This window comes from Panthera leo, chromosome F2, assembly GCF_018350215.1.
Source record: "Panthera leo isolate Ple1 chromosome F2, P.leo_Ple1_pat1.1, whole genome shotgun sequence".
Taxonomy (NCBI): Eukaryota; Metazoa; Chordata; class Mammalia; order Carnivora; family Felidae; genus Panthera; species Panthera leo.
Genome location: NC_056695.1, coordinates 44,894,440 through 44,918,887, shown reverse-complemented (window position 1 = coordinate 44,918,887; position 24,448 = coordinate 44,894,440). Strand labels below are relative to the sequence as shown.

The 24,448-nt window shown below is 39.7% G+C and overlaps 1 protein-coding gene across 1 annotated transcript in view; it reads left to right on the top strand.

Annotated features, from left to right (window-relative positions):
• The first annotated feature begins 15,691 nt into the window (after window positions 1-15,691).
• STK3 (serine/threonine kinase 3) overlaps window positions 15,692-24,448 on the top strand; it is a 282,817-nt gene continuing 274,060 nt past the window's right edge. Inside the window, exon 1 of the mRNA XM_042923147.1 lies at window positions 15,692-15,899. Within this exon, the coding sequence (XP_042779081.1) occupies window positions 15,874-15,899 (26 nt within the window). The 5' untranslated portion in view covers window positions 15,692-15,873. The remainder of the gene's footprint in view (window positions 15,900-24,448) is intronic.

Below are 24,448 nucleotides of genomic sequence, written 5' to 3'. Positions count from 1 at the left end.
ATTCATCCATGTGGACACTTATATCTGGGCTATGATAAATAATGTTGCAATGAACAGGAGGGTGCATCTATATCTTTTCTAGTTACTGTTTTCATTTTCTTTAGTTAAATATTCAGAAGTAGCATTGCTGGATCATATGATAGTTCTATTTTTAATATTTTGAGGAACCTCCATATTATTTTCCATAGTGGCTGCACCAGTTTACCTGCTCACCAACAGTGCAAGGATGTTCCTTTTTCTCCACATCCTCACCAACACTTGCTATTTCTTGATAACGGCCATTTGATAACAGCCATTCTAACTGGTGTGAGGTGACATCTCATTGTGGTTTTTGACTTGAATTTTACTAATGATTGATAAGTCATGTTGAATATCTTTTCATGTACCTAATTACCATAATTCTATTGTATGTTTTGCCATTTTGACAGGGCAAATCTCTCATCATTATTCTTCCTTTCAAACACTTATGGGCATTTTTCATGTAATTTCTCTTTTATTTGAAATTGACAGTTTGCCTTTTAAATCCCGTTAAAAGTGTTTTTTTTTAAATTTTTAAAAAGTTAGGATTATATTAAATTTACAGATTAAACCCGTAAATGACTGTAGCCCTGGCCAACACCTTGACTACAGGCTTATGAGAGACCCTGAGCAGCGGGCCCTACTAAGCTGCACCCAAATTGCTGACTTACAGAAACTAAGGGATAATAAATGTGTGTTGTTTTAAGTTGGCAATTTTGGGGGCAATTTGTTATGCAGCAATAGATAACTAATATGGATAAAAATTAATGTTATGTTTATCTATGTTTTCAATGCTCTCACTCTTGATTTACAATTTTTAAAAATTTAGTTCAGTTGGCATAAACCCGTGGTGTCTAGAAGCTTCTCTGTTACTCTCCCTCCCCTTCATTTGTGGCTAAATATAAAGTGGTGATCTAACAGTCCTTTGTCAATGGTGATTTATTAAGAAGGTGGCCTTAAGACAACTTTGTCTAATGCTTTTGACTATTTCTTTTAAAAGAAATTATAGAAACCACAATCATCTTAACCCTCTTTCTCAGTGAACACTGAAATTGAAATCATAGTTTAAATGCTTGAGGGAAATTAACCATGTAAAGGTTTTCCATGGGTAATTTTTGTAAAGTAATCACTTCATTAAGCAAAAAATTACCTTTTGTAAAGTAATCACTCGCTTTGGAAAAGCATCGAAAAGAAGGAGCATGGGAAATCTTGTAATAAGAAAACCCCATAAGTTCAGGGTAGAGGTCATACCTCATTGCCTGTGTCTGGCAACCCAATTAAAAAATGCTGATTGAAAGAATGTTTGACAGGGACAAAAATATTAACATCTGAGTATTCACAGTCTTTTTCTCTCTTGTTTCCCCTGACCTTTTAAGGAGGAATCCTTCATTTCTTGTCTCCTAGAACTGTGTTGTGCTGACAAAGATAAGTAAAGCTAGAAGAGCCACAGAATTGAAGAGAAGGAGGTCAGATTATTCTCAGTAGAAAAAGGCCTGAAGTAACAGCAAAGGGAGGTAAACAGCAGGAGAGAAGCGCTGTAGGAGTTTGGTGAGCAAGGGAGAAGCATATGGATGATTGTCATGAAAACTTAAGGGAGAAAGATGGGTAAAGATTTTTGGTAAGTTGTGCTGTGTTAATATGCCAAGTATTCCCTTCCTCAGCATTTTCGTGAGATTGTTAGTAAAGACCTACATCTCTCCAAACTTCTTGAAGTTGGATTTATGTTTGATTTGGTTGCATCACGTGCTAAGGCTGGCTTAAGGATGGCTCCACTTTATTTCAGCTTCTATCTATTAAATGTCTGTCTCCCCTTTTTATCCTATTGCCCTAGGTCTCATTGTCCAGTTTTCCAGCAATGTTAACTGCTGTCACTACTACATGTCTAGGGATATTCTTATTTCCTTAGCTTTCCCGGCCTGGAAGTAAACACATCTTCTTTATGCTTAGGTCAGTCAAAACCAACTTACACGGGGTGCCTGGGTGGCTCAGTCAGTTAACTGGCCGACTTGGGCTCAGGTCATGGTCTCTTGGTTTGTGAGTTCGAGCCCTGCGTCAGGCTCTGTGCTGACAGCTCAGAGCCTGGAGCCTGCTTCAGATTCTGTGTCTCCCTCTCTCTCTGCCCCTCCCCTGCTCATACTCTGTCTCTCTCAAAAATAAATAAACATTAAAAAAAAAAGCCAACTTAGAGATTATTCAGAGACCATAGGCAGGTATAAAAAGAAACTTAAAAAACAAAAATATAAAAAGAGAAATAATGAACACATGGAACAGATTTATTTCTAGTTACTTATATTAATGCAACAAAGGCCTTGGGGTGCCTGGGTGGCTCAGTCGGTTAAGCGTCCGACTTCAGCTCAGGTCACGATCTCACAGTCCGTGAGTTCGAGCCCCGCGTCGGGCTCTGGGCTGATGGCTCCGAGCCTGGAGCCTGCTTCTGATTCTGTGTCTCCCTCTCTCTCTGCCCCTCCCCCGTTCATGCTGTGTCTCTCTCTGTCTCAAAAATAAATAAACGTTAAAAAAAAAAAAAATTAAAAAAAAAAATGCAACAAAGGCCAGCCATGGAAAGGCTTTGACTGATGGAGCTTGCCAGGTTCTTAGCATTGGTTCTTTTTTTTTTCCTTAGTTCTGTCCCCATGTTCAGTGTCTTAACTTAATTCATTGTTGTGAGTATTTGAGATATCTTCAGCTCGTTCTGGAACTTATCTTTGTATATAATGGAAACTTCTTCCCCCCCGCCCCCAAAAGTGATGTAATAAGCAGAGTAGATTTTGTAAAATGGAAGGCATTTTTGTTTGGCTGAGTTCTAGACCATATTAATTTGAACCATAGCACTTTTCTGAATGACAAAATTTATTGATAGTTTACTACATAAGGCTTAAATCATCATTTTACCCTTACATGAATATAAATTTTATATTTTCAAGTAAACTATATTTTTAGATAGCAAGGACCATATCTTCTATATCTTTTCCACCATGTGTGTTTACATAAAGTTACAATAAATTCAGTGGCTCTCAAAGAGTGATCTAGGTACTTCTGGGGGTACCCAAGTTTACTTCAGGGGGTTCACAAAATCAAACTATTTAAAAAACAATATTAAAATTTTATTTGCCCTTTCATTTTTATTCTTTCATGAGTTTATGGTAGAATTTTACAGATGCTACATGACATGTGATAATGTCATTCCTCTGATGGCTATTGGAACGTGCACTTGTGTACTCTTGTGTTTTAAAAATTGATGTTTTAATTTCTTAATATAGATAGATGTTCAACCCACATGAACAAAAGCTCTTTAAGGTTATCTATAGTTTCTGAGTGTAAAGAGGTCCTGAGACCAAAAAGTTTGAGAACTGCTGGTGTAGACAATTATGTATTGAACTAAAAATGGAATCAATCTGATTTTATCATTCCTTCCCCTGAATTTACGGTTGGGCCTGAAATTCTTTGCTATTATTCTCTGTTTGGGTCAAGGTCCAATCTGATACAGAAACCACAAGAGACAGAGAATGGAGAAAGTTTAATAGAAAGAGTTATTAACTATAACAGAGGGTTGGAATAACAAGAGATAGGCTAGTAAGAGGCAAAAAGAACTCTAAAGAATATAGAATAGCAGAAATCAGGAGTACTCCCTCAGAGGTCTCCCAGGGTTGAGACATAGACTTCGTTAGAGAGGGCACAATTACGTCTCACCGAATGGCAGAAAAGTTGCTGTGGTGCCATGGTGATGGAACTTGCTGGAAATCTGCCCTCTGGAACTTTCTGGAAATCTTTCTTTCAGTTTGCTGGGGAAAACTGTTCATGGTGAGCTTTCTTAGTGGAGACACTCTGCCTCGAAACTGCTCAAGGGACAAACAAGTTGTGGTGGGGAGAGAGACTGTTGACCACTGAGTGCTGTTGCTGCCTTGCACTGCAGGAGCCAAGTATTGGCAAAGAAGCGCATCTTGCAGGATCCAGAGAAGCAGTCTCCAGTGGTGAAGCCTACCAATGGAAAACGTACAAACCGGGGAAGAAAGCTCTTTTGCAATGTCTCTTCATGGCTCTCTATTGACAAAGCGTAACATCAGTCTACCTGATAAAGGAAAAAACTGAAAAGACCTGGCTCCATTTTAACAGGGCAGGCAGTGAAGGATGACTCTGGGGGTGGGTGGGGGGGAGTTAAGATGGAGGATTAGTAGGAGGACCTTACGCTTGCCTTGTCCCTCAAACACAGCTAGAAAATGATCAAATCATTCTGAACACCCAGGAAATCAATCTGAGTACTGAGAGAATAAACGGCACAAATAGAGGGAGAAAAGAGGCCGAATTGTGGAAGGAAGGAAGTGTGGAGTTGTGATTTAGGGGAGAAATGAATCTCAGATGCTGCAAAGGGAGAAGAGCCCTGATCACAGAGAGAAGAGAGAGAAAGAGGGAAAGAGAGAGAAAGAGATAAGGCATCACAAAGTGGATTGCACAAGAAAAACACTTCCCCAAAACTATTGACTAGGAGAACAAAAGGGAATGATTAGTGAAAGATTTTACAGTCAGCAGAGCTGAAAGTCTGAAATTTTAGAAGTCCACACCATTGCCACGTTGAACCTGGTGGGTATAGTGGTGCTTCTGTGTGGAGGAGAGCAGAGGCCCAGGAGTGGGCAGTGTGGTCTGAGGATCCCCTGGGTTGTTCTGGGAGAGATAGTTCCCCTTCCTGGAGAGCACTTGAGAGAGGTGGCACTGCCTCTCAGGGGACAAAAGAGCTGCCAGGCACCATTGAGCTGTCCCATTCATTAGCATACAAGCAGAGACACCTGCTGAGGGCAGTTAACCTGGATGCCTGATTCTTGCTATGCTTTACCATAAAATCTAAGCCCCTGTGCAGTCATGCAACTGTTTTTTGGGACAAACCAGTAACAGCCACAGTGTTGTGAGACCCTCCCCCAGAGGATCGGTGTGGTCCATGCCACACTGGATTCCTAAAATTTGGAGTTTGAAATTCAGCAGCAGGCCTGAGATAAAACACAGGAGACTGTGTCACCATCAGGCAGGTGGATGGTGTGAGTACAGACAGGGTGAAGGCAGGAATCTGGCAGAAGCCTGGGACACAAGAGGGGAAACTGTTCGCTCTTCTGTGAGGGCTTCCTAAATAGCAGGGGGTGCAAACTCCCCTCTCCAGGGAAGAGAGCAGGCCAATGCCAATTTTTTTTACCACTACTATCAACATAGATGGACTTCAGTGAGCGTTGCAGCGCACACAGTAGAGACTTGAGCTGCCTGGTCACCTGTACTCTGCAGGTGCCTTTATTTTTTTTTTAAGTTTATTTATTTTGAGAGAGAGAGAGAGAGAGAGAGAGAGCACAAACAGGGGAGGGGCAGACAGAGGGAGAGAGAGAGAATCCCAAGCAGGCTCTGCACTCCACACTAAGCCTGACACGGGGCTCAATCTCACAACCATGAGATCATGACCTCAGCTGAAATCAAGAGTTGGCTGCTTAACTGACTGAACCACCCAGGTGCCACCACAGGTGCCTTTGTAATTTTTATTTATTTTCGAGAGAGAGAGAGGCGCAGAATGTGAGCAGGGGAGGAGCAGAGAGAGAGGGAGTCAGAACTGAAGCAGACTCCAGGCTATAAGCTGTCAGCACAGAGCCCGATGTGGGGCTCGAACTGGTGAACTGTGAGATCATGACCAGAGCTGAAGTCAGATGCTAACTGACTGAGCCACCCAGGTGCCTCTGCAGGTGCCTTTTTAATAGCGCAAATGTGATTGAAAGCCAGAGAAGCAGTAGATCCCTCCCCCAGAAAACCAGCACAACCCTCCTTCCCCTCCCCCCTCTCCCAACACACACCAGGCCTACTGATCATAGAGTGTTGAAAGCTTCAGCTCTAGTGGAAAGGACCAGGCACAGGCTTTCCTAAAACACAAAAGACAGAGACTTAGACAAAATGCCAAGATGAAGGAATTCATTTCAAAAGAAAGAACAAGAGGTCATGGCCAGGGAGCTAACAAAAATATATATAAGTAATATGCCTAACCAGAGTTTAAAACAACAATCATATGGATACTAGCTGGGCTTGAGAAAAGTATAGAAGAAACCAGAGGGACCCATACCACAGAGATAAAAGACCTAAAAACTAGTCAGGGTGAAATAAAAAAATGCTATAATTGAGACGCAAAAATGACTGCGCTTAATGACCACAAGGATGGAAGAATCAAAGGAATGAAAAAATGATATAGAAGATCAAATTATGGAAAATAATGAAGATGAAAAGAAGAGGAAAAGAAAAATATTGGATCACAAATTGTAGACTTAGGGAACTCAGCAACTCCATATCATAGGACTCCCAGAAGAAAAGAGGGAAAAGGGGTAGAAGGTTTATTTGAGAAAATTATAGCTGAAAAGTTACCTAATCTGGAGAAAGAAACAGACATCCAAATCCAGGAGTTACAGAACTCCCATCAAAATCAATAAAAGCTTTCCAACACTAAGACATATCACAGTAAAATTTGCAAAATACAAAGATAAGGAAAGGGCCCCAAAAGCAGCAAGGGAAAAGAAATCACTAATCTACAAAGGAAGACAAATCAGGTTAGCAACAGATTTTTCCACAGAAACCTGGCAGGCCAGAAGGGAGTGGCATGATACATTCAACATACTGAATGGGAGAAATATGCAGCCAAGAGTAGGTTATCCAGCAAGGCTGTCATTCAGAATAGAAGGAGAGATAAACAGTTTCCCAGACAAACAAAAGTAAAGGAGTCTGTGACCACTAAACCAGTCCTGCAAGAAATACTAAAGGGGACTCCTTAAGTGAGAAAGACAAAGACTAGAAAGGAACAGAGAAAAAAAAATCTCCAGAAAAAATGACTTTACAGGTAATACAATGGCACTAAATTCATATCAATAATCAATCTGAATGTAAATGGACTAAATGCTCCAGTCAAAAGACATAGGTATCAGAATTGATAAAAAACAAAAACAAAAACAAAAACAAAAAACAAGACCTGTCTATATGCTGCCTGTAAGAGACTCCTTTGAGCCCTAAAGACACCTCCAGATTGAAAGTGAGGGGATGGAGGACCACCTACTGTGCTAATGGATGTCAAAAATAAGCCAGAGTAGCCATACTCGTATCAGACTAACTAGACTTTAAACCAAAGACTGTAACAAGAGATGAAGAAGGGCACTATATAATCATAAAGGGGTCTATCCAACAAGAACCCAATTATAAATATTTTTGCCCCCAATTTGGAAATACCCAAAATATATAAATCAATTAATTAAAAAAATAAAGAAATTATTGATAACAATACAATAATAGTAGGGGACTTTAACACCCCACTTACAGCAATGCACAGATTATCTAATCAGAAAATCACCAAGGAAACAATGGCTTTGAATGACACACTGGACCAGATGGGCTTAGCAGATATATTCAGAATATTTAATCCTAAAGCAGAATACATATTCTCGAGTGCCCAGGGAACATTCCCCAGAATAGATCACATACTAGGTCACAAATCAGGCCTCAACAAGTACAAAAAGATCAAGATCTTACCATGCATATTTTTAGACCGCAGTGCTATGAAACTTGAAGTCACCTACAAGAAAAAATTTGGAAAGACCACAAATATGTAGAAATTAAAGAATATCCTACTAAAGAATGAAGAACCAGGAAATTAAAGAAGAAATAAAAACAAAGTAAATGAAAATGAAAACATGACAGTCCAGAAACTTTGGGATGCAGCAAAGGCAGTCATCAGAGGTAAGTATATAGCAACACAGCCCACCTAAGAAGCAAGAAAAGTCTCAAATACACAATCTAACCTTACAACTAAAGCAACTAGAAAAGGAATAGCAAATAAAGCTTAAGGCCAGCAGAAGAAGGGAAATAATAAATATTAGAACAGAAATAAATGATATAGAAACAAAACAAAACAAAATACCCAGTAGAATAGATCATCAAAACTAAGAGCTGATTTTTTGAAATAATAAAATTGATAAACTCCTAACCAGACTTACCAAGAAGAAAAGAGAAAGGACCCAAATAAATATAATCACAAATGAAAGAGGTGAGATCACAACCAATACCACAGAAATACAAAAAATTATAAGAGAATACTATGAAAAATTATATGCTAATAAATTGGGCAATCTGGAAGAAATGGACAAATTTCTAGAAACATACAAACTACCAAAACTGAAACAGGAAGAAATACAAAATTTGAACACACCCGTAACCAGCAAAGAAATTGAATCAGTAATAAAAAATCTCCTAACAAACAAAAGTCTGGGGCAAGATGGGTTCTCAGCAGAATTTTACCAGACATTTAAAGAAGAGTTAACACCTATTCTTCTCAAACTATTCCAAAAAATAGAAATAGAAGGAAAATTTCCACACTCATTCTACAAGGCCAGCATTACCTTGATTCCAAAACCAGACAAAGACCCCACTAAAAAGGAGAATTACAGGCCAATATCCCTGATGGACATCCCTGGTGCAAAAATTCTTAACAAGATAATAGCAAATTGAACCCAACAGTACATTAATATAATTATTCAGCATGATCAAGTGACATTTATTCCTGGGCTGCAGGGGTGGTTCAATATTCACAAATCAATCAATGTGCTACATCAAATTAATAAAATAAGAACCACACAATCCTCTCAGTAGATGCAGAGAAAGCATTTGACAAAATACAGCATCCATTGTTTATAAAGCCCCCCAACAAAGTAGGGATAGAAGGGGCACCTGGGTGGCTCAGTCAGTTAAGCGTCCAACTTTGGCTCAGGTCATGATCTCATGGTTTGTGAGTTCCAGCCCCGCGTCCGGCTCTGTGCTGACGGCTCGGAGCCTGGAGCCCGCTTCGGATTCTGTGTCTCCCCTTCTCTCTGCCCCTCCCATGCTCATGCTCTGTCTCTCTCTGTCTCTCAATAATAAATAAACAGTAAAAAAAATTAAAAAAAAAAGTAGGGTTAGAGCGAACATACCTCAACATCATAAAACCATATTACAAAAGACCCACAGCTAATATCCTCAATGGGGAAAAACGGAGAGCTTTTCCTCTAAGGTCAGGAACAAAACAGGGATGTCCACTCTTACCATTCTTATTTAACATAGTACTGGAAGTCCTAGCCTCAGCAATCAGAAAACAAAAAGAAATAAAAGGCATCCAAATTAGCAAGGAAGAAGTCAAACTTTCACTCTGCAGAAAACAAGGTACTTTATGTAGAAACCTCAGAAGATTCCACCCCAAAATTGCTAGAATTGATACATGAATTAAGCAAAGTCGCACGATATAAAATCAACGTAAATCTTTTGCATTTCTATACATCAATAATGAAGCAGCAGAAAAAGAAATCGAGGAATCGATCCCATTTACAATTGCACCGAAACCCGTAAGATACCTAGGAATAAACCTAACCAAAGTGGTAAAAGATCTGTACTCTGAAAACTATAGAGCATTTATGAAAGAAATAGAAGATGACACAAACAAATGGAAAAACATTCCATGCTCATGGATTGGAAGAACAAATATGTCTATAGTAAAATGTCTACATTACACAAAGTAATCTACACATTTAATGCAATCCCTATAAAAATACCACTAGTGGGGCATCTGGGTGGCTCAGTTGGTTAGGTGTCTGACGCTTGATTTTGGCTCAGGTTATGATCTCACGGTTCTTGAGTTGGAGCCCCACATCAGGCCCTGTGCTGACAGTATGGAGCCTGCTTAAGATCCCCTCTCTCTGCCCCAGTCTTGCTTACACATGCTCTGTCTCAAGGTAAATAAACTTAAAAAAAAATACCACCATTTTTCACAGAGGTAGAACAAACAATCCTAAAAGACCCCAAATAGCCAAATCAATCTTGAAAAAGAAAAACAAACCTGGACACATCACAATTCTGGACTTCAAGCTATATTACAAAGCTGTAATGTAAGACAGTATGGTACTGGCACAAAAACAGACACATAGATCAGTTGAAGAGAATAGAACACACAGAAATGGGCCCACAGCTATATCGTCAACTAATCTTGGACAAAGCAGGAAAGAGTATCCAATGGAGGGGAAAAAAACAGTCTCTTCGACAAATGGTGTTGGGAAAACTGGACAGCAACATGCAAAAGAATGAAACTGGACCACTTTCTTACACTATACACAAAAATATTCAAAACGGATGAAAGACCTAAATGTGAGACAGGAAACTAACAAAATCCTAGAGGAGAACATGTACAGCAATCTCTTTGACCTTGGCCATAGCAACTCCTTACTAGACATATCTCTGGAGGCAAGAGAAATAAAAGCAAAAAAAAACCTAAACCAAAACCAAAACCAAAACCAAAAACAAAACTATTGGGACTTTATCAAGATAAAAAGCTTCTGCACAGTGAAGGAAACAATCAAAAAAACTAAAAGGCAGCCTACAGAATGGGAGGAGATATTTGCAAATGACATATTTGATAAAGGGTTAGTAACCAAAACCTATAAAGAACTTATCAAACTCAACACCCAAAAACCAAACAGCCCAGTTAAGAATGGGCATAAGACATGAATAGACACTTTTCCAAAGAATATATCCAGATGGCTAATGGACATATGAAAAGATGCTCAACATCACTTATCATCAGGGAAATACAAATCAAAGCCAGGATGAGATACCACCTCCCACCTGTCAGAATGGCTAAAACTAACAACACAGGAAACAACATGTGTTTGTTGTTGGCCAGGATGTGAGGAAAGGGGAACCCTCTTACACTATTGGTAGGAATGCAAATTGGTGCAGCTGCTATGGAAAACAGTATGGAGGTTCCTCAAAAAATTAAAAATACAACTACCCAGCCACCCAGTAATTGCACTACTAGGTTTTTACCCAAAGGATCCAAAATTACTGATATGAAGGGGTACATGCGCTCTAAGGTTTATAGCAGCATTATCAACAATAGCCAAATTATGGAAAGTGCCCAAATGTCCATCAACTGATGAATGGATAAAGAAGAAGTGGTATATATACACAATGGGATATTACTCAGCTGTCAAAAGAATGAAATCTTGTCATTTGCAACAGTGTTCATGGAACTAGAGTGTATTATGCTAAGTGAAATAAGTCAGTCCGAGAAAGACAAATACTATATGATTTCACTCATATGTGGAAATTAAGAAACAAAACAAATGAACAAAGGGGGAAAGAAAGGAAAAATAAAATGATAAAAACAAAGAGGGAGGCAAAGCGTAAGAGACTGTTAACTACAGAGAACAAACTGAGGATTGATAGCAGGGAGGTGGTGGGGGATGAGGGTAAATGTGCGAGGGGCATTAAGGAGGGCACTTGTGTTGAGCACTGAGTGTTATATGTAAGTCATGAATCACTGAGTTCTACTCATGAAACCAATATTATACTATATGTTAACTAACTAGAATTCAGATAAAAAACTGGAAAAAAGATGAATTTGGAACTGAGAGGAAATAAAATGACAAACGGCATATTTACTTTCACTTAATATATAGTTTACCTATGTCTGTTAAAATTCCTGATGCTCTCGGTGTGTAGAAATCCATTCATTCTTTCAATAAGCATTTACTTAGTGACAATAATGTTCTAGGTACTTATAAACATAAGCAGAAATTGTAGGCTATTGTCTATTAACAATTCTTCCATTTTTTTTCTCAATAATAGATCCCAATTTTGTTCTTCTCTCATGTTTCTCTTGGCCATAAGCTTGAGGAAAGGCCAGTGCCAGTCTCAACTGTAAAACCAGCTCCATGGGGTGAATCACAATTGTTCTAAACAGGTTTTCATGATCCTATTTCCTTTGCCAACAACGTGTCTGTGACACAATTCTGGCCATTAAGACATGAAGGGAAATCTACAAAGAGGCTTCTAGAATAGCTTTTTCCACTATTTTGAAAAGTGGTATTCAGAAAGAAATAACCCTCTTCTGTTGCTGGGCATTGTCATGTCTCCACGCGATGGCAGCCATCATTTGAGGGGAGGGTGATAGTCTGCTGTGCACTGCAGAGCAGGAAATGAAGTAAATGAAAGAATTGATCAAGCCTAGGAACACCTACCCCTAGGCTCCTGGTTTTAAAAATCATCTTAAGATGTTTCTTGTAGTTAACTGATATGCCAGACTTTTGAGATGACATATGTGAATAAGATTTGTTCTCATTCCCAAAAGGTTTACAGTTTGGCCAGAGAAACAAATAAGTGAAATAAAAGTTTAAGATTGCTCTGATAAAAGAAGATGGTAGTTGAAGTCAAATGCAACATGCTAGTTCTAAGCTCACTATAAAATTAAGTTAGAAAAGAGAAACATATCAAAGGAAAATGTTTTAAGTTGCTTCTTGAAAGGAAATACTTCCAAGTTTCCCTGCAAATAAAAAGTTACATAATGTAATATATTTGATCAGAACTTTCTCTCTGCCCAAACACTTCCCCATAATGGTAGGAAAGATTAACAGTTGTTAATTAGTATTATTTTTCAAAGAAACATAAAAATGATAGAAACAGTCATATATACACAGTTGCAATAAAAAGCAGCAGCAAATATAGCAAGGAATCTTTACGTTAATATTTTTCTACCCACAAAACATTGTGGTGTACATGTTCAGTGACAACAAATACAGTTTTGTTATTAAAAGGAACTGGGTCTCAAATTGCAGATTTCTCTTACATTTCTCTTAGGACACCCAGTTAAAAATTCTGGTAAGGTATTTGCTAGTATAAGTAGAGTGTGCACTTAATCTCCATTCCAACTAGAATGGTTGGAAGCAGAAACATTTTACCCTACTTCTGGCCCTTATCTAAGATCTCAAATTTTTCTAAGGCTTTCCATTGTTCATAAAGGCTGCTGCCTTTTATTTGCAGGTTGAATGATAATTTCTATGCTTTCCTTCTTGGAATCTTCAGATTGGCTTTCCACAGACAAATTAAAATGGAAACTTGAGGCATTTTTTTTGTTTTGTTTTGTTTTGTTTTGTTTTGTTTTCTGAGTAATTCAGGAGAAAAACAATTCTTTTTACTTAGTAACACAACACATCAGGCAGGCTGGCCTCCCAGGCCTTACCACTTACTGCTTCCTGGGCTTCCTGGTTCTCTTCCCTTTGCAGTCTGCACGATGCTCCCCTGACTTCCTCACTCACCCTTTTGCTGAGGCCTTCCCCAGCCAATCAATCTAAATTTTGTCACTTCCCCTCCATGTTATATCCCCCTTTCCCATTTTACTTTTCTTCCTTACCAATTTTCAACGCCTAATAGTATTGATTTATTTTATTATGTTTCCCCAACCAGAATATAAACCTCATGAGGACAGGAATTATTGTCTGTTTACTTTTGTCGTTGAGGAATCCCCAGCTCCTAGATCAGTGTCTGATATACATAAGGGCTCAGTAAATATTTGTTGACTGACTTAAAGTGGGTTAAAGCTTGGCTTTGGAGTTAGGAAGGCCTGGGTTAGAATGCAGACTTTCTGTTTGGCCTGGGGTAGCTCCCTTCACCCCTTTGAGCCTCAGTTTCTTCCCTTTTAACGTGGGTATAACTATCTAACAAGGTAGTTTTAAGGGTGTAATGAGATATTGTAGGCCAAGTGTCTGATCCTGTTAGAGTCACACAACTTTTAGCCCTTTTCAGATTGAGGGAAGGCCTCAGAGATTTATTTTCAGATATTATTCCTCTTCCTTCCACAAAACTTTTTTATGGGTATCTCAGTCAGGGTTCTAACAGGAACTCAAATTAAGAACATTTGAGGAGGGTTGAGGTCTAAGGGAACATAGGGAATAGAGGAGAAACCCAGGGAATAGCAGAGCAATCACTACCTGTAGGCCCAAAGGGGATGAAGGGAAAAAGGAGAGCTGGGCCCCAGGTGACCTTACAGGAAGGGAACCAGGAGAATAAATAGCCTTTCTCCTTTCTCCCTCAAATAATCTCCTGCTGCATCTCCCGATCATCAGACCCAATTGTAAGCCAGAGAGCCTAGAGTCCAATGATATCAGCCATACAGGTGAACCTGTATGGAAAGGAATGGAAAAGAATGGAGTGAATCTGGCTATCCAACCTTACTATATCCAAGGTACTTGCTATGCAAAGGATAGAGTAAAGACAGAGTGTGATTCTCAGCAGACTCACTTGGTTGGGATGATAGTCAAATAAACAACTTCAATTCAGTGCAATAAGCATCATACAAGAGCCAGCGCGGTGTGTTATGGGCACATACAAGAGAGACATCTCTTTCACAACATAAATGTCAGAGAGAGTGGGAGGAGTGGTCGTGCTGGTGATTTGACTGGGAAAGGCTTTCTGGAGATTAAGATTGGTAACAATTCAGAGTCCATTTGAAAGTATGACAACTGATCCCATTTCAAAATACGACAATTTTTTTAAGAGGATGACATGACATTCTCTGAAAGAGATATTTCTGATGAAATATAAGAAGATGTGACTAGGGCATGGAAGTGAGGATCAGAACGAGGGATAGAATGAAATAATTTCAAAGGTTCTTCCTAGATTTTACATTGTAACAATTTCGATTTTGTTGTCTTGTTACTTCTGTATTAGACTATAGATCTTTAATAATGCAAATGAGTATAAAATTTTGTGATCTCTCTTGTTTGCAGAATTTGACTTTAGGTGTGAACAATGAATAGTCTAAAGTTGAACATAACTAAATTTAGGGGGGAATATAATGGTTTGAAAATAAATCACGTAAGTTTGTTACATATCAAAACTTAATGCAAAAAAGAGGAAAACTGCAAATAGACATGTTTAATTTGGATTAATGTTCATCAAATTCCTTTATTTAACATTCTCTTCATAGACTTCATTCTAATCTTCAAAAAGACTCTATGACTCTAAATCTTGATAATTTCTAAGGAAAGCAAGGAAACTCGTTACATAGCACCTGGATATGGTCCTAAGAAAGATATTTACATATGGAATTCAAGATTAAATGGTATACAAACAATGAATGAAGGGATCAAATTATGATGAGGTAAGGGCCTTGGGAACAGGTAGGGGAGAGGGCCCATGACAAGAAGGAAGAAAACAAACGTTTCTTGAGTACTTTTCTATGCACCATAATTTGTGATAGGTTTTCCAGGTTACCCAAGTGAATAGCTGGCAAGACCACAGCGCACTGAAATTGGTGCACTGAGAGATCTCACTACAGTAATTATTTTCTTTGTAATTAGACATAATTATAGTGAAATGTAGCAAGGAGCTTGTCTACAATCAACATCAAACAAGAATTTCCAGAAAGAATCCCTACTGCTGTAGTTACAAATGTCATATGGCTGCGGGAAAACATAGCCAATAATTATAAACAACTAAAAGGAAGCGTGGGCAGTTAGTAACACTTCAAAAGGCTGCACAAGATGCTTGGGATGTGTCCCTGAGAAATCCAGATAAATGAGTCAAATCGGTTTGGGGCAAACGCAATGAAGGCAAGTGTGCAGCGGCAGCTCTTGGCCGGCTCAAAGGAACGTGCCCATGGCCAGAAAAGACGGGTTCTGTGTCGCTACCAGGCCTTAGCCTCTAGCTCTTCCAGTCCCCGCGCTTTTTCCCCCCCTCCCAGCCATGTGGCCCGAGCGTCCCTCCGCCCCTGACTCCGCTCTCCCGACCAGGGCCTGGCTCCGCCCACCATGCCTGGGCCGCGTCTGGCTCCACCCACTCTCCCAGGACCGCGGCCGGCGGCCGAGGGGCGGGGCGCGCCGGGAGGAGCCGCACTCGCGAGCGGGAGGGGGATCCGCCGAGGAGTTACGGGAAAGTTGGTCCGAGTTCCTGGAGTTTCCCCTGTGTTTCCCGGGGCTCGGCCGGCCGGTGCCCCGGCTCCTCGCCTCCCTCCGTCCTTCACCGTCCACCAGATCCCTCCTTCTGTCCCCCGCCGCCATGGAGCAGCCGCCAGCGCCCAAGAGGTAACGAACGTGGGGAACCGGGAGAAGGAGGGAGGCGGCGGCCGCGGGCGGGGGCGGCTAGGCCAGGCCGGACCGCGACCCCCTTCGCCACTGCGGGGCCCAGACCAGGCCCGTCGGGAGTCGGAGGCACGTCCGAGTGCCGGGCCGCGTCTGTCCACACGCCGACGGGGCCCGAGGGGAGGCCGAGCCTCGCCTGTCCCGCGGCCGCGGGGCCTGGCGGCGTGGAAAGTCGCTGGGCAGCGCCGGGCTCCCCGTGGCCGGACTCCTGGGCCGGGAGGATTTTTCCCTCCCGGCAAGTTCACGAAGCCCCGAGACGTGAAACTAGGAAATTAATTAGGCAGCTTACAGCTATGTAGGCGTTCTTGTCAAATGTTTTTCATAATACTGCCTTTTATTTGAGAAGGCGGGTTATTTATTTACAGTTTAAGGAATTCAATATTAATAGCTACACAGTCTGTAAAACTTGTGGATATACTGCCCTGACAGGTGTTCTTCTCCCTATCGCCGTCAAGTTCAAAAGTATTTATGGATGCAAGGCAGTGAGAATCTTAAATTAGAACCCCTCCCTCCTATAGTTTTTTTTGTATTTCTTCTAGCATATAAAAATAGTGATGCTTTGGTATTTACTGTTAGTTTATATTTCATGTTTAATGTATTGGAAGAGTAAGAGTACACAGTAGATACTTTTAAACTAATATTTGAAATGATCTAGCTAAATCAAGGCTGTCCATTGATATAAGTTCATAGTGGGTATTTTTCCCCCCAAGGATGAATCAGTGTCAATTAACTGATGTTGTTTAAAACATTTAACCTAGGTCTTTCATTTTTAATTTATAAAATGTACTAATCTCTCTCCCAGATAGTGCTGTTGTGAAGATTAAGGAGTTCTTGGGTTTTGATACTTAGCGATCTTTAGATGAAAGGTGATATATTCAGAAACATGGAATAATTGAAAAGGTAGGAACTTTGTGAGCTGTTGTGAATTGGGTAACTAGACATGTGAGCCTTAAGGCCTGGAAACCATCTGTTCAGGTGAAGAAAGGGGGGTTGTGGAGGGGTTTCCAAAAGAGACCTGCTATCACACAGAGCCCTTCATAGATTCTTATCTGGCATTTTGTAAAGTATTGAATTCTAGTGTTGACTAGACACCCAGTTTTAATACCATAGAAAAAAAATGGGAAGGGGGGCACCTGTGACATAATGCCCGAGGGCCAACTTAAGTCCAAATTGAAGTAGAGGTTCTCTCTATTCATTAGCTCTGAGTGCTCAAAGTTTCATTATAGGTGTAAGGGAACCCCTGGCCTTGTAGGGGCATTAGAAAACCTAGAGGGGTCAGGGGGAGACAGTGGTGGTGTATGTAACCATTCCATGGTCATATATACTTTGCAAAGTGGTGCTTGCACATCTAACAGGCTTATTTTTAGCTCTCTTCAGAGAGACTTGTGTTGATCCAGGAAGGCATTTCTGAAGAGCAAGATATGTGACATTAATCCCATATATTCGAATATGGCTTAAAATTTTTTCATAGCATTTGCATTTTCACAATATCATCATTGCAACCCTATTAAATAGTTTGGATTACAGGCATTGATCCTGTTTTATAGCTGAGGACACCAAAAGAGTTTGCCACACGGAAGGCCGTGACAGGGATTACTGACAGTGAGTTTTTTCCTCCCTGTTGATCATTACCTTCTAATAATAAAATATAGCTGCCATTAAGGTCCTTTTATTTGCCAGGAACTTTATATACACATTCCTTTATTTTATTGTCCTAAGAAACAGAGATCTTGGCTCTGTAATTTACTATGCTTGTTCTATGTTTAATTTCTTCATCTGTAAAGTGTGTTGTGAGGATTAAATGAGGGCGTGTGTAAAGTACTTACTTAGCCCAGTGCTTCGCAATGTGTTTGATGATGTTAAATGTTGTTAGTTTATTTTTTCCTTATTAATCGAAAGTCAGGTCAAATAATCTGGTCAGGGGGAGGAATGCCAGAACGCTGAGTCTGATTGGCTGTACGGGGCTGCACATCCTCTCACTGTGTATAGTGATACCTCTTTCTTAAAACTCGCTTGCTTGCTTAGCCTTCCATGATGTGGTGGTCATTTCTGGGTACACTCTTGTGGGTCCTTGGCTTGTTCTTTTCCTGATCTCTGCAGGAATGTCACTTTGCTTTTCTCCCTTGGGTAGCTCAAACACTTTGACATGCTCACATGTATATTGCTGGTGTTCAAGTCTGGATGACCAACAGCTGCTGTTTGGTTTGTATTTTTGATTTTTTCATGCAGATCCACTCTTTCGTTATTCCATCTAGTTTGTCCCTAGGTCCTGTTGAATTCTCCACCAAAAGTCTGGATTCATCTTCTTTTCCCTTTTTCATTTTTGATATTCCTACCCCATTCCTGGGTTTTATGACAGTCATACGTGATTTACAGCAGTGCCTTCCAACTAGGTACTTTAGTGCAATAGTTTTCAAAAATTTTTAGCAGTAGAAAGGCTCTGTTGGGAGTAGAGATAGGGCACTAGGACCTGGTTCTCAGTGCTTTACCACCTTCTCTTCCCCTTTTGCTGCCCTACAGAACCTCCTAATGACCCATAGGAGTCTGTTTACTTTAGTTCATCCTGCACATGGCTTCTGATTTGTTTTGTTAAAACATCACTTCCCCCATGCTTTTCCTTTTTTTTTTTTTTTTTTTTTGGATTGGGGCACATTAGTCTACTTAGTACTCAAGACTCCTATCCCTTGGTCTCAGACTTAATCCCCAGGCTTTGTTACTCTTCTCCAAAATGAATCTGTTCTAAAGTTTCCCTTTTGTTTTTTATTTAGGTTGTAGGCTATGGGTACTCCCAACTTTGCCTTTGTTCATGCTTTTCCTTTAGAGAAGTTTATGTTAGTTTTTGCTAGTAATCTATGTTTTATTCTTCCTTCAAGGCCTGCTTCATAAAGTATCTTACTTGAGTGCTTTCTAGCCTGGAGTATTTCTCTGTATTCCTAATATTATATCCCTTTGAGTGTGTGCCATCTTCATATTGTTCTTTTTTCAATTACAAAATTTTAGATATTCAAAAGCTAATTTAATAAGTACTTTTGTATCACAGCTTTAGAAGTAAAATATTACAAATATAGTTGAAGCTCCCTAAGTATGTCTCTTCTCAGTTGCATTCCCTCCCTCTCCCCCAAAGGGTAGTCACTGTCCTGAATTGGGTATTTGTTATTCCCATACATGTCTTTATATTTTTAGCGTGTTGTTAATATGTATCTGACCTGGTATTAGGCCTGGGTGTTAGGCCTGCCTTTGCTCTTTGGTATCATCCTTTTCCTCTGGGAATTGGAGATTCCACTGTGCAGCCAGATCTGAGAATCATGACCAGAGGATCTGGAAGGCCCCTCTTACCTCATTTCATTGATTTGGTCTCACCAACCAGGCTGTGTTAAATATAGGCAATACATGTGGTCACCTATGGTCCCTGACTTAAGGTATCAGAATAGCTTTTAGATTCCCCAGGTTTCCTTAAAAGGTCTGTCACCGAGGTCTTTATAAGTCCTTATTAAAATGAAGTTCCTCTGGGAAGGAAGTCCATCAAATGGTTATTAATTATTAGCCCTTTGGTAAGTTGAGTTTCTCAGATTTCTCTGTAGGGGAACTGCTAGATGAAAGAAAAATGACCACACAGTAGATAAGTTTTGATAGATAGGAAAGGAAATGATCAGAACATGGGCTCTTCACCAAGTAGAACGTTCATAAAAGGGGAGGTCGGCCTCTATGAAAGACAGGTGGTGGGTAGCATGAAAACTCTGGTTGCTTGAGGATAGGTAGTCATATATACCGCCTATATAGTTGTTAAAGAGCGGACAGAATTCATTGCTGGAGAGATATACTGTATCAGACAGGCCTTGTTCCTCAGTTAGATGATAGAATTAGTAGTTATTTAAAACGTAAAATGCATTGGTTAAGGTATATTTGGAGGAAAAGTTGGTGTGGGACAGTGAAAACACTGGAAGGATAAGAAGAGAGTAAGCCACTGAAATTTACTTTCAAGATGGATAAGGAGAGTTCTTTGATTTAAGCTATGGTTGGATTCTTTGGCAGTTTTTTTTTTCTTTCTTTTTTTTTTATAGTGTGTAAAGGTAGTTGGGGGAAGTAAAGTTGAAGACTCAAGGTAAAATATTAGGGTTATACAGTGCATTCAATGAAAAGTGAAGGTAAGGAAACCATTATTTCATAAGGGAAAGTGTTGCTATGAATAAATGGAATATCAGTCAGAAGATAAATTAGTAGGGAATGAAAAAGTGAAAGTAAAAGGATGGTGGAGCACCTGGGTGGCTCAGTGAGTTGACCGTCTGACTTTAGCTCAGGTCATGATCTTGTGGGTTCGTGAGTTCAAGCCCCATGTGGGCTAGCTGCTGTCAGTGTGGAGCCCACTTCGGATCCTCTGTCCCCTTCTCTCTGTCCCTCCCTGCTTGTGCTTTCTCAAATATAAATGAACATTAAAAAAAAAAAAGGATGATGATACAGGAGGGTAAAGTATAAGGTATTCATAGATTCCTCAGCATGAGAAGCCATTATCAATCAGCCTGTAGCATCAGTAGCCCTGACCTTAGACCAGAAATTGGGAATGCAGATAAACAGACAGCAGGAACTGTCAACTCTTGGAATTGAATTGTGTGGGACAAAGCAACAAATCAGTTAAGTAGGTACTAGGGTATGACAAAAATCATGAAGACATTGCAATGACAAGAGTTATGGGCTTCATTTTATGTCTGTATTACTGATTCATGCGCCCTTGGAATGTTACAAAGTAAAATTCTTCTGTGCTTATTATAGTAGAGATTCACTAAGGGGGGAGCTAGAGTTCTCTTTGAGAAGATGACCTCTAAGAAAAAAAAAAAAAAAACAAAGGCCAATAGCCTCAAGTAGGCCCTGCGGGGAGCTCCCAACTTTAGAGGCAAGCTAGGGGAGGAGGTTCTGAGTAGTTCAGAGGGAAAGAAAAGAAACAGGAGCATCTCTTTAATGACAGTGTCCCTAAGCGTATCTGTCCTCCCTTTGGCTTTTCTCAGTTAACTGGGGATGGCACCATCTCCTTTGTAATTGACTTAAGTCCTGTAGATGGGACCAGTCAATTGGCTCTTCCTTCCTAAAGAGGGAACGGTAACATCTGGAGCTGGTCCTGGTGAGCAAACTTCAGTTGCACCATAAGACAGGAGATAAACTCAGTCTTTGGCCAACCTGAGGCAAAGATTAATTTATCCTTTGTTCTTTAAGGGGCTGAGAGATAGCATATATTAGAACCGAAGAATTAGTTAGAAATGTAAAGAAAAAGGTAAACATATATTAGACATAGCTGGGTTGAAATTTGTTTTTCTTAAGTCATCTAAATGCTCATTCTAGAAGTGTGTATCAGTAGAGGTTTAACAACAAAAGGCTTAGGGGTACCTGGGTGGCTCAGTCGGTTAAGCGTCCGACTCTTGGTTTCAGCTCAGGTTCTCATGGTTTGGGAGTTTGAACCCTACATCCGCTTTGCGCTGATAGTGCAGAGCCTGCTTGGAATTCTCTCTTTCTCTCTCTCTGCCCCTCCCCAGCTTACGTGTTATATCTCTCTTTCTCTCTCAAAATAAATACATTAATTAAAAAAAATCATAAAAGGTTTAAATTGAGTACTTCTAGATTCTGGATTGTAGAGGTGGGGGGAAGTGCTTTGAATTTAATTTTTCTGGTTTCAAAGAAGTCTGTGTTCAACTAAAGGTACCGTCACTTCAGGCCATCATATATTAGTGGCTCTCAAAAAATTAAAAAAAAAAATTGATGGTGAAACCCAGGACAGGCCCACGTACATATCAAATTAAAACAAGTTTCATACAACGTACTATGTAGGATGTTTTTGGTATTTTTCTACTTTCTGTTCTGTTTCATTGAAAAACTGCTGGTCATGGTCCACCAAATTATTTTCATGACCTTCTAATGGGTTGTGATCTGCAGTTTGAAAAAACATTGCTGGCTTATGTTGTAGTGACAGTCAAGAAACTTATCTCATTTTAGACTCCATCCTCATACTTAAAAGCTCTATGATGGCATTGCCAGAGGAATCCAGACTGGGGTAACTACCTATATACACAATAGAGATATTCTTTAAGAATCTAAAAAGGATAGTGGTGATAGGGAGAAAGGAAGCTGTAATTTAAAAGTCACAGTATTTTGAACATTTTATATAGGTCCCAATTGAAGTATGGGAAAATGGAAAACTGTGGTCTATGATGTCTGACAGAGTTCACAAAAGAATATGTAATACATAAAGGTTGCTATCAGGCAAAGACTCATTTGCCTCCTGGTGTAGAATGACCCCGTGCAAAGCTATAATTATGATTGCCTCAATTTCTGACTTCCTACTAGTTCTCCCCTTCCTAAATAACAAAGGTCTTTAGTTTTTCTGCGAAGGAAAAATTTATACTATCTCATAGAAACTTTCTTTTTTATTTGATCCAAGTCTCTTTTTTGTTGAGATCTTATTTGAATTGCCTCATATTTTAGGATTATTCTAATTTCAATTCTTAGCTCTTCAATTCTTAGAATCCTAGAACAGATTCTATATTTGAAATGTCTCATTACAACTGGTTTTTCCACAGAATCTAAAGTTGAATAGATACAAATAAGTATGTAAATAGATATGTATAAATATTAAAAATAAGTTCATTGTTTGCATGCCACGAATAATAAGGTACAGATTACCTTGAACTTCTTAAAAGTATCTTAAAGGACATAACTTACAAAATGACTTCATAGCAAAGTGAGAATTGTAGAAAACAGTTAATATTGCTGATAATTAATATAGGTAGAGATGTGATAGTATAGTGGGTTCTGAATTAGTTTATAAATTTTACATGATACCAGACACCTTAGTAAAGAGGTCAAATAGAGTAACATTTTCAGATAGTTGTGGATATCTTGATATAAATATTAGTATCTTGGTATACACACACACACTCTCACACTTAGAAAATGGGAAATTGTTGAGCATATGTGATTCCAAAGATGAGATAGTTTCTATATTCAGAATACAGAATGTTACTACTGTCTGTCCAGATCATTTTTCATTTTCAGGATTTTTGATTTTGTGAGACCATTGGACCTAGAGTCCTGTAGTTGGAGAATGCAAGTTAAAATTATTTTTTGTAATTTAGGTAGACCTTTGACATATTTGAGGAAAGCATAAGTTAAAGGTAATACACATTTAATTTCCCTGACTCTTTCGCTCTGGAGCTAGGTGATCTCTCCTGAGTCTGCTGAGTTGCCCCATTCTCCTATTTCTTTCTAAAACTGGCTTTCTTTACTCATTGATCATTGCTCATGACAGAAATTGGCTGTCAGCCTTGGGTTCATTCAATTGCTCATTTATTCATATATTAGTAATTATTAATTAACTGCCTTTCAAATGCTACATATTGGGTGCATTGTTAAATGTAGCAGTTGAAATCTTTGACCTCATAGAAGAACATACACTCCAGTTGGAGTTTGAGCTGTGAAGGAGAGAAATAGCTCGTATTGATAGAGAAGAATGGTGGAACCTGTTTTATAGGATGGTTGGACAGGGCTTCTCTGAGAAGGTAATACTAAAGCTGTGACATAGGGTTGTGAGAAGTTATCCTCGTGAGTAGCTGGAAAGAATATTCCAGGCAGAGGGAAAGCTGTGAGAAGGCCTGGAGGTGGCAAAGAGTTTAGTGTGTGGGAGGAATTGAAATGAGGCCACTGTGGCTGGATTGTAAAATGGGAGAAAGTGGTTGGAGATGAGGTCAGAGAAATGGGCAGAGAGTCAATGATGCAGGCCATGGAAAGGAATTTGGATGTAAGAGTGCAGTGGGCTGTCATTAAAGGGTTTTAAGCAGAATTTTAAGCAGTTTATGCTTTTAAAAGCAATCATTCTGGTTGGTTTGGGTAGAATAGATTGTAGAGGGTTAAGAATAAAAGCAGGGAAACAAGTTAGGAATCTATTGGAATAGTTCATGGTTAGGTGGTGGAGTCAGTGGAGATGGAGAGAAGTGTGGATAGATTTAAATTATATTTTGGAGTTGGAAATGAAGGACTTACTGATACACTAGATGTGGGGATTGAGGAAGAGATTGTCAATTCTGGCCCTTAGGTTTTGTGTTTGAGCAAATTGGGAGTGGAGAAGACCTGGAGAGGAACAGGTTTGGGTACCTTATAGTCTATTTCTTAGAATTTCCAACTCCCAGAAAAGTGAATGTGTTGGGCTTGAAATGTGGTATTAGGTGGTTCCCTTAGGAGAGGAAGTGGATTGGGAGGAAATAATGGACACTAACTTCTTTTTTAACCTCTTTTTTCACTGTATGAGTCTAGAGAATGGGGAACATACCAAACCTTTGTTAGGTGTTTGCAACATTCAGGTGTCCTGGTGACCGGCTATTAAAAAATGTTTTTACTAGGGGCACCTGGGTGGCTCAGTCGGTTGGGTGTCCGACTTCAGCTCAGGTCATGATCTCACAGTCCGTGAGTTCGAGCCCCGTGTCGGGCTCTGTGCTGGCAGCTTAGAACCTGGA